This window comes from Primulina eburnea, chromosome 12, assembly GCF_022965805.1.
Source record: "Primulina eburnea isolate SZY01 chromosome 12, ASM2296580v1, whole genome shotgun sequence".
NCBI lineage: Eukaryota > Viridiplantae > Streptophyta > Magnoliopsida > Lamiales > Gesneriaceae > Primulina > Primulina eburnea.
Genome location: NC_133112.1, coordinates 4,003,115 through 4,014,339, shown reverse-complemented (window position 1 = coordinate 4,014,339; position 11,225 = coordinate 4,003,115). Strand labels below are relative to the sequence as shown.

Below are 11,225 nucleotides of genomic sequence, written 5' to 3'. Positions count from 1 at the left end.
ATCACAGACGGTGCTTGCGATGGAATTTAGCGACAAAATACATATCAAAATCGTCGCTAAAATCGAATCAGCGACGGTTTAAAAACCGTCGCTAAATGTAGCGACGGCACAAAATTTTGCTATTTTCACTAACGTCGTACATTACACGCTAATAATAGTATTAACAGCATGTACATGTACGCCACGGATAATCTTGAACTTTCAATGGCTTGCATCTTTGCAGCATGCAATGTGCGCTGCGGAAAAAGAAATTGTGTGCTACGAAAAATCATTTTGTTGTAGTGAAGACATTAAAAAAAATAAACAAAAATTCATCACGAAATAAGTTTTTTCAGGAACCTCTACTATTCAACCTGGTTTTTTCAGTAAGTCAGGGATGGTTGACTTTGGTTTGTTTGGCCAGCAGGATTTTCGACCAAGACGGAGTCTGAAAATCCTGCTGACTTATAAATTATAGTCTATTTTTTATGAATAATATTAAATGTACCACCAATATATTGTTAGAACGATATTTATAATTATTATATCACGAGATTTTACTGTTATATCGCGAGATTTTGTATTCAATATATCAGCCCAGACAGTTAGTGGAGCATCGACCATTCATTGTACACAAGGAGTGGAGGTGAGATAGATGCCTCTCATCTGGTCGTAATATAATATGGACGTGGTTGAGAACTTGAGATGTTTGTTAATAAATTAGTCGACAAGAAAAATATTTTACTTGTGTTTGAAATTATCGAATTTGAGTTGAAATCGAACATTTTTTCTAATCGAACTCGAGCCCATATTATTTTTTATAAAGTTCACAAATCGATCGTGATTTTTAATATTTTATTAATATATTATAATTATATACTAAATAAATATATTTCGATTTTTATTTCAAGTATCTCGCCAACTTATTTGAATATTTTGAGCGAACTCGAGTCTTAATTCAAACCGAATTCGAACTCGGATATATCTAATTCAAGTCGAATTCAAACCATAAAATTTTCTTAATATTCGACTCAATTCGATTTGGAATGATAAATGAGAATTTTACTCAAAATTTCAAGTATAACAAACCTTTACAAAAATGTATCCAAATTCCATCCACCAAATACTCTAGACCTTCTTTGATTTTTGGATGCCCATGAACAGGCCTAGGGTGAAATTCAACACTGTCGTTTGAGATGTTCTCATTCATAAATCATTGGACAAAGTATGGAATTTATATAATCAAATGCTCACAGTGAAATGAACCAAAATTTCAAAATTTGCAGTCTCAAGAACTGATAGAAACACTCGATACTGCTGCCCCTCCACTAACTTGCATTATAAAATACGTCCAAACACAACGATACTTCCTGGGTACGAATGAATCCTGCAATCCTTTGATGCTTCCTCATGTGATTTTTCAGTTTCCTGAAGAATGAAGAGAAGAACCATGCGAGACAATAACTGCTTCCACTGGGAAAGTCCTTGCCACGACAGTTTCCAGTTCTATCATCCTTGCATAGCATCCATGGACTTGGAGTGCCGGAAGCCCTCACAACCCGGACAATTGTGCAGGCTCTCGTGAATATAAATATCACATTCGAAGCAAAAATGTTGCTTGCATTTTGGACAAGAAACACAAGGAGCTGGCAAGTTTCCTGCTTGTACAGATTCAATGAAAGAAGCATATAGCACAGAACGATGTAAACAACAGAGAAACTTCAAATAACCAAATTACTGTGCAACTTCAGAAACATTATTCAGAGAATATTATGGTTTCCGTTATCATGAACTAGAAATATTTGTCGAGGGAAGACATATTTCATATAAAGCTCCATTAGAATCGCCTTGCTAACACTGGGGATAGGAACAGAAAAATGGTACTCGGAAAAACGAATTGAGCTTAGATTGAAAAAGAAAAACATGACAAGTTGACAACTAGACAAACCAGTCATCTGATAGAATTTGTTCATTATCATACTTAGAGCAGCTTTAAATGTAACAAACAAGATTAAAGTGGAAAGCAGGTAAGACTAACTACCTGGATTCAGAAGAGATTGCTGGCAACCAAAACAATTTTTCGGTAATTTGCGTGGATCATTTAACACTGATGGTGATACATCATTAAATGGCGTAATAGGAAAGAGGTGATGGTAAGATCTTGCCAAATGAGGTGATGAAACAAGTGTCAGTCCACATATTCGACATTCACTTGGAAGTTCACAGATGCGTGCTCTGCATCTCGGGCAAATATATCCCCCACCACTCTTAGCCTCCTTATGACAAGAACAAATTGAGATCACACCTTCTGCCACTCTTTGTGGAAAACCCATCTTGATCAGATTTGGAATCGCAAATTCCGCTATAGCTGGGGGGGGCGGTGCATGCTCAAGGATTAACTCTTTTAAGTGAGCCTGTCATGGAAGCAATTCAGAAATCAGTAATAACATTGAAGATAAATATTACCCGTACTTTCGAGGGTGTGATTTTTCCTTACCGTATCAATCATAAAGAACAACACTTTTAGGATTCTTTTTAAGAAAATCTAGCTTTTCACTGCCACTCTCGCATGTTCAAATTCATTATCAAATGAAACACACCTCATCTAGGGCAACGTTATATGATCCACCAGTTTTTTGGCAAAGACATTTGCACACGTAAAGCTCCGCAGAGAGACCAATAACTGAGCACCTGATTTTAGAACTCTTGCACTTTTCGATGGCTTCATTTACATCACCAGGATCACAAGTGCTAAGAGCAGAATACAAAATAAGAACTTCACGGTGACCGTATGTTGGGATTTGATTCAAGAGGCTGTGTACAAGATCAAGACCATTTTGGAGGGATGCGTCGCCAGAGCATTCCAACTTACCCATCAACACTTTGATATGGGACTCAGGACTTCCGCCAAGATCTGTAAGACTATGTGCAACTCCATCTTTTAATGTCACTAAACCAATTTGACTTAAAGGATTCTGGTCGAAGAACTCCCTGATGAAAGCCTCCACTTGTCGAGCAACAACAACCATTCGACTTGGTTTATAATCCATCTCTGACGCGGCCTGCATGTCAAATTTTAATTTAATCATTGCTGTAACAGAACAACTAAAAAAATTATATGCAAGTATACATGGAAATACTTCAAGAGATTTCTTATCTCACTAGTGCTGTTAAAACGGTCTAACGCTTAATAAAAAATAATTTTTTAAAAGATGAATAAGATACAAAAAGAAAATGATCACATCGGGCACTGCTTTCTCAGATAACTCCACTGCATGTTATTCATATTTTATACAAAGACAGAAGTCGACTTCTGTAATTTTGGGCAACTGCTTGTGGTTTTAAAAATGATACACTTAAAATAAAATTTTAACCAGTGCCACCAGATGTGCAAGGCAGGCCTAACAGCCGATCAAACTCGCAAGATATACGTGTTGCCAAACACATTAATTTAAGTTCAATAAGCAAACCAACATTTCGTAAAAATCAACACATAGGAACTACTCATGCGCATTCAAGGAAATTCTTTATCTTGCATCCACAAGTCTCTTCTGTGAACAATTCCCACTCTGACTAGCTAATTAAAAGACAAACTCCAACATAACAGTTAATTTCAATTACACTATCAAAAGAGGGTGGGTGATCTTTTTCCCGAGCGCAACACACACTCCACGACCTCAATTGGATGATAAAATGTGGATTTACAGCAAATCATCAAGAAGAGATTACTTTCATGATGGAAAACTGTTTAATTTACATACCCGAGATAAATCAAGAACAATGTACAAATAACGAATCAGGCCTTTCTGAATTCGGACAGATGTCGCAGTGCGAAGACGTCGACGATATTGAGCATGTTGAAGGGTTTTGTTGTCAATAGGGCGGAGAAGCCCATATTCATCCTCTTGAAGAAACTCCCAAGATCTCTCATCAGCATATGCCCTTTCCCATGCATCAAGCCCCCTACCATCTCCTTCTTCATCATCATCATCGTCCTCTTCCCTGTTAAATCGTATATCTTCACCATTTGTTTCATTGTGCGACATGCTGCTTTATTTTTACAAAACAAAACAAAAGGAAATCAGGGTATATGCAGAAAGATAACAATTTCACACAAATCTGCCATTGATTGTGTCCAAAATAGTATGTATGATATTTCTAGAACAGCTCATTTTCCGGAATAAACGAAAATATATACCCTTCCAAGCCCCTTTCCAGGCTTGAAGCTCCCCTGCGCTGAAGCTAGGGTTGGTCTTTCTTAATTTTATATAATTAGGCTACGTTTGGTCAGAGTAGGATAAATTAATGATTAGTATGTAAATGATAAAGAAAATAATTGTGTTAGAATGGATTAATATGGGGTAAAATAATATTATGTTTGGTAAGATTTTTAAGTATAGGATAATTTTAAATTTTTTGATGAAAAGACGAAATTGTCCTTCCCCTTCGCCGCGGCGGCCGGTCGGAAATGGTCCGTCGGAAACGGCCGGCGGGGGGCTGCGGCCAAAAACGGCCGGCCGGAAATTTCGGCCGGCGCCGGAAATGGTCGGCGCCGACGGTCGGTCGGTGCTCGACCGGCGGCGGTCGGCGGTCGGTGCTCGGCCGGCAGCGGTCGGAGGCCGGCGGGGGCGGCTGGCGGCGGGAAGTGGTGGTGAGTTTGAATTTAGGTGGGATGTGGTGGTGAGTTTGAATTTAGGAGAAGAGTAAAATTGGAAAAATATGATGAATTAAGAGTAGGATAAATAATCCTAGGGGTGACGAGGTATTATTTTAACCTACCTAATATAACCTAATCATTCATAAGAGGGATAAAGTGGGTTAAATAATCACGCGTACCAAACGAGGGATAAAGTAGGTTAAATAATATAAACCTACTTTATCCCTCAAATCAAACGGGGCCTTATAGTAATTGGAAAGGAAAAAAAAAAAAGGCCAAATATTTTATTTTTGGAATTAAAATAGACAGAATCTCAACATTTTAACTAGAGTGAATGTAAAAGACCAAATCTGAGAAATAAACGAAAAATAGAGAACCAATTCGAAAGTAGAGTCTAAATTGATACGTGGTATAAAATGAAAAGCGAAATGAAAAATTATCTCCATATAATCATTACGTTTATCTAGACGATAATAAAATTTTGTTGGTTTTGTCCGAACGTCAGATTTAGCAGTTATGTTAAATGAGAAAAACTTGTGTATCCTGATTCAGATGGCTCGCGTGGGGGGTTTCAAGGGCCTGGACTGGTCTGGGCTGGGTCTGGTCATGGTCCAGGGTTAGTTAGGGTCGGCTGGGCTCGGTGGTGACTCGGCAGGAGGTGTCCCAGGTTGGCTAGAAGTCCTAGAAATACACGAGTCTCATGCACACACACATACAGATTTTGGGTTCGGTTTCAGAAGGTTTTTGAGCGGGCTGAGACTGGTTCTTTGGAATTTTTGAAATCTTGTCCTATCTCTAACTCTTACTACTCTTGCCATGGCCTCAGATCCGAATCGCGAGAAAGAAGTGATCGAAATTCTGCAAAAATACAATAGAAGACAATCGCGGCGAGATTTCAAATTTACATAAACAACTCAGTAACAGAAATGAATCCTTCTCAACCTTAAAATCGAATGAAACATGAAACAAATCAGAAAAAAACAAATGATCGACAGATCAGAGTATCACTGCTGAAAAACTACAATTTTTTTATTAAATAGTGCAACACAATATTTAATAGAATTAAAACAAAAAATTGTGAGTTCATATAACACCGTTTGAAAAAACTAAATAAATATATGATTATTACATCAATGTCAATCAATCATTAAATACTTTTATTTGTTTATCAATTTATTCTCACCATCTTCTTCAATTATTTAAAAAACATTTGATATTTTTCACAGGAAAAATAAAGAGTTCTGATTTGTTTGTTTCGTTACTTTGTTGTTCATAGAAAATATATTCTGATATAAATTAATAAATTAACTAAACAAATAAAATTCTAATACGAGGGTCAGTCCGTCTCAACCTGCAACTCAAGCGGGTTCAACCTGGTTGGTCCGCCTCCAAATAGGTTGATGTTTCATCAATCCAACCAGTCTATTTCATATGACAAGACAGACTAACGTGATGGACATATCCTATTTTGACAGCTCTTTTCCCATTATTAAATTAATTTTTCAAGCCGATGACCTATTTGTGTAAATGTCTCATACGGGAGATGAATACTTGAGTTTGAAATTCAATTATAACATATTTATCTTCAAATTAATTAAGATTTAGAGCAATTTCTCCGGCGACCATTTTGACTTCGTAATTTACACATTTTTCATTTACAGTAATGTTATAAATTAATTCAAGATTTTCGTCCAATAACTTTCATTTCAATTATAGGTTTTTTCCATTGTATGACATCATTTATGTCAGTAATAATCGACATAATATCAACATTTAGGTAGAAAATAATTAAAATTGGAAAAAAAATATGCAAGCTAGTGTACCGAGAGTATGATGATAAAAAAAATAGGAAATATGCAAGTTACGAAGCCAAAAGTATTATTCTCCCGATTTCTTGGGACATCCGCGATAGAGCTTTCAAGAGTTTGTGGTAGGTTGGCGTTTAAAATCCATAGGCGTAGAATTATGTAGGAAAACGACTAAAAATCAAACAAAAACAATGTATTTTTAATGGTACAACTCTTCAATCAATTGAAAAGAGAAATAATCATAAATCTGCAAAAACATGATAAGTACTAGAATCCACAGCAATAAGCCTCACTGCCGAAATTGCTGCTGCAACAGACATGCATCCGAAAACCAGGACATTTAGCCAATGCCAAGACTTCTGCAAGGATGTAAGCTTATTCTTCTTGGCAACAAGATACATGTGGTTTGCAAGAATAAATGTGAGAGGGAATGTGCTAATAGCTCCTGTAAGACTCATGAAATCACCCAAGAATGGTAGCAAGGCTGCAACGAAGGAGGTCATCCCTAGATAACCGCCCCTAACTAAGATCCTGAAAGACAAGTTGCGTAAAGAAAGCGCACTTCCTTTTATCCCATATTTTGTGTCCAAGTATTCATACATCGGACTCGCGAAAATCTGCGAGCAAAAAATGATGATTCTGGAGTCAATATACATAAATCCTAAAGATTTCGATAAACTGCAGTAGAAGTTCTTGATTGTGGTCTTATATTGAACCGGAATTCGCACCCACACTCAGTTTTTAACAAACTGTTGAACACATCAATCAAAAACTTTAAACACACATGGGACATATACGTATAATACCATATGCTACACAAAGCATACTTCTCTCGGTGTAGTATAGATTAGATCTCTTTCTTCAAGTTATAATACAGATCTAGTGATGCCCCAGACCGTAACATAAGCCTGTTGTCTTTTATAAAGCTTCACAATTGTAACCTTAAAGGGGTATATTTTGCATTGAAAGGTGTAAACGTAAGGTTATAGAAAGGCAATTCAAGGGTGCTGTGGTAACCGGGTTTCATTTGAGGGAGTTTTGATCTAAGTTACCTTAAAATATTTTCATGAAATGAAAATTGGGTCAGTCGAGATAAAAGTAGAAAAGAGATGATGATGAATACATGTAAGGCAATGATTGTCTGCAAGAAAGCCGAAATATTAGCAAAAGCCTTGATCCAAGTTGGACCATTAACATTGTTGAGCAAGTAGGCTGATGTCTTCGAACCATAAGCCCAGTATCCCATAAAGGTTACTGCAAACATTGGCACAACCCCAAGTGTGAACTGAAAATACAGAGCCTTCATCATGTTCTCAACAACTGGTTTTCTAACTGTTGCCTGTCAAAAAGATGAATAAACACCAGAGTTTATCAAAAACCGAATCTATAATCTCTAAAATGATTTTGTGAGAGCAATTCAGGAGCCAGAAAGTCGCATGTAAAGTCTCCTAAAAGACCCTACTGTTCATTATACATGCTATTCATATGGAAAGTTCCTCGTTAATTTTCTGTCTTACCTGTATTTCTGGAAGCATTCCAGTATTGAAGGCAAAAACAAGATTTGCAGAAGCACCAATGGTAGTAAAAATCTTGTCCGTGACTGATCCTGGAATTTCGTAATCCCTGGGAGGAGCTTCAGTGCCTATTGCAAATAAATGGTTTCCTCGTCACAAATTAAAATATATTCTGCTCCCAGAAACTGGATTTTGGTACATCTTGACTTGCAAAATATAAACAAGAAAATGAAGATAGTATACCATCTTTCAGTGCCAGTGCAAATCCTATGATGATGTACACCAGACTAAAGAACGTTGAAAATGCCAGCCATATACGCAGTGCTGACAAGTGGGGTATGGCCATGGCAAAGAGAGCACAGGCCAGCCCCGCTATGGCAATGGCATATGGAAGTTTCATGGAGTTGTCACCATGAAAAAGAACATAGAAAGCCTGTGAACCATAAGAATAAAGAAAATCAACTAAAGCCTCGAGGTCTTTATAAGAAAATCCCAGTTTCTCAACAGTTCATGGCATAGATAGGTATCATGCTTCAAGATTTTGAAGGTATTGAAACATTCAGATATTTGCAGCAGCAATCAATTATTTAATATATCAAAGGAAAGTTGAATTCGAACCTTATTCTCTTCTCTGACATCATGTTAGAATTCCACAAGTATAAATACATTGACAAAAGTTAAATAAGAGGAATTGAGAAGACTATCCTCCAAACTCAAACATGGGACTTTGAAACAACATAAATAGTAAAGTACCTTAAAAGCCTGACCGGCTAAAATTATAAATCCAACGTTGATCATGAAGAGATTCACATACTGCAGTGCCCATGTCAGAGAATATGCCTTTCTACCTATAAAAATAAAGCTTAGAATGTTCCACTCTGAAAGAAAAGGGACCGGAATACTTGTTTTCATGTCATTATTCATTTTTACTCTTACCATATATAAATCCTGCAAGGTCTCTGTATCTGATATGCCTCTTTCCTCCGAACTCATGAAGCTCGGCAACAAGAGCATTTGCGTACAAAGATATTGCTGTTGCAAGGATAAGTCCTACCACGCCTCCTATCCAACCCAACGGAACCATGACAGTGCCAGAGTACCCCAGCACATAGGCACTGTTGATCCCAGTAGTGAGAACAAATCCCACTTGAAACCATGAATCTACAATAACATAACAAGAGTAAGCCAAGATTGTTCAAAGTAGAGTAAAATAAAACACATCACATGCCATCAGTTCAAAGCTAAAATCATCACATTGATGTTTGAGGGATGAACAGTTCCACTAAATGTACACTGAATCTTTATAGTATTTGAATCTAATTTAAGCCCAAAATGTTTTGTTCCATGGATTTGCGCTCAAATCACGACAATTATTAATGGTTTATTAATATATTTCAAACTAAAAGTATAGAGTTCGAATTCAAATTCTACTTCTAGCCAAACCCGAACCCAAAATATTTTTTCGAGCTTCAGACTTTTGTTTTAGAGACATATATATATATATATATATATATATATATATATATATATATATATATATATATATATATATATATATATATGAAATTACATAATATAATAAAGTCAAGTATCATTCATATTTCCGTTTTTTGAAAAAAAAAAAATGAGTATCATTAATTAGGCTATATAAAGTTCATTCAGGATATCCTAAAATAGCTATAAGATACAGCTTAAAATTATAAATCATACGTGGCACATGTAAAAGGTTTAAAATAAAACATTTTATGCCAACAAATTTTCCAGTATTAGAAAGAAAATTTGGCTTTATTAACATAAGGCTAGACAAATTAAATCTCAAAATGTGATCAAGTTTTCCCGATTGAAAAAGTTTGAAAACACAACATCCTCAGAATGGAATACGTACACATGCAAAGCTAAAAGCACAAATAAAAATATCCAAAACGACTCAAGTCGAACCCAGCAAGTCACTAAATCTTTTATTTCCGAAAACATGAGTTTTAACCAGAAATATACTGAGCGAATGAAAACCCCTTCGGCAATCAACGTTTCCTATAAAATACTGGATCTAAATAATAAATTAAATAAATAAATAAAAAGGTCCGATGATACGAGCAAAAGAAAGGGAAAAAAAAAAGACCATGGCTAATTTGATGGGCGGTGTCTGGAATTTCGACAGCCAAATGATCATCAGAATAGACTTTTCCCGCAGCGGCGGAGCTCCCAACGCTGTCGTCTCCGCCTTGGCCACCCATTTCCAGCACCACCTCACCACCACCTTCTTCTCCTGCTCCCGATAGCAAACCAATCACCTCCTCTTCAGATATCACCAAAGCCAGGCCTTCTTCCTCCTCTCTTTTCCCCGCCACTATTTATCAGTGCCCAGTAAATAATCCAATAAATAAATAAATAAAAAAACCCGAAATTCAACACAAGCTTGCAGAGATCGAGCGTACTTTGAGAGAAAACGAGAGGGGAGAATTAACAGCTTAATCGTGTGTCGTAAATTTTCTATAAAAAAAATATCGTTTTGCGCTATAATTGGTTATTCGTTAATTCTCTTAATAAATGGAATCCAAGTCCAACGAATTTTAATTTATTTTATTTATATAAAAGAAATCATTTGATTGGTTAGTTAGTCCCATCAAATCAGCAAATTGGTTCCATGGTTTGCATTACCGTCAAATTAGGACCGTTGATTAGATTTATGATCGGTTGGGATTCGTTAGATACTGCCAACTGGAGGCTGCTTCTCCCCACGGAGCTACACTAAATAAATATTGTTTCCTAGTATACTTTACGTGATAGTCCGAATGTTTCTAATAAATTATTTATACTAAGATGTCAAAAATGAATCTGACACGTCATTTTGATCCAAAAAGTTATGACAAAAAATTTATGATAGACGGTTTTATTGGTCATATTTTGTGAGACAGGTCTTTTATTTGGATTATCTATGAAAAAATATTATTTTTTATGCTAAAAATATTACTTTTTATTGTGAATATCTATAGAGTTGACTGGTCTTAAAGATTCGTGAGACCTTCTCACAAGATATCTACTAAAAAATTATTAGGTCCAAGTTTTCGAGTTCTGATTAAATCGAGTTGAAATGTTTGAATGTTTTATTATATGTATCGATATTATAAATTTTCATCATATAATACTATTTTTTAAACAATTATTAATTTTAAATAATAAGTGAACCGTAAGTTTTCTACAAGAAGAATTTCAAATTTATGAATTTGTTCATAAAACATGATGATTGATTAAATATTTATTTTATAA

At 35.8% G+C, this 11,225-nt stretch overlaps 2 protein-coding genes across 3 annotated transcripts; both read right to left on the bottom strand.

Annotated features, from left to right (window-relative positions):
• Nucleotides 1-1,151: 1,151 nt before the first annotated feature.
• LOC140806589 (general transcription factor IIH subunit 2-like) lies at nucleotides 1,152-4,254 on the bottom strand. Of its 2 annotated transcripts, none has more exons than XM_073163148.1 (5): nucleotides 4,178-4,254; nucleotides 3,741-4,026; nucleotides 2,580-3,041; nucleotides 2,021-2,393; nucleotides 1,152-1,637 (listed from the first exon to the last, which is right to left on the bottom strand). In XM_073163148.1, the coding sequence occupies exons 2-5, from the start codon at nucleotides 4,023-4,025 to the stop codon at nucleotides 1,489-1,491; spliced, it is 1,269 nt and encodes a 422-aa protein (XP_073019249.1). In that variant the 5' UTR covers nucleotide 4,026; nucleotides 4,178-4,254; the 3' UTR covers nucleotides 1,152-1,488. The 2 variants fall into 2 exon arrangements, with proteins under 2 accessions (XP_073019249.1, XP_073019250.1); XM_073163149.1 differs by having other exon boundaries at nucleotides 3,741-4,029; nucleotides 4,178-4,218.
• Nucleotides 4,255-6,492: 2,238 nt separating this feature from the next.
• On the bottom strand, nucleotides 6,493-10,473 carry LOC140806588 (proline transporter 1-like). Its single transcript, XM_073163147.1, has 8 exons — nucleotides 10,394-10,473; nucleotides 10,078-10,305; nucleotides 8,895-9,119; nucleotides 8,712-8,806; nucleotides 8,202-8,391; nucleotides 7,962-8,086; nucleotides 7,568-7,783; nucleotides 6,493-7,061 (listed from the first exon to the last, which is right to left on the bottom strand). Coding segments are annotated over exons 1-8 (1,458 nt in total). The 5' UTR covers nucleotides 10,395-10,473; the 3' UTR covers nucleotides 6,493-6,683.
• Between the last annotated feature and the right edge of the window lie 752 nt (nucleotides 10,474-11,225).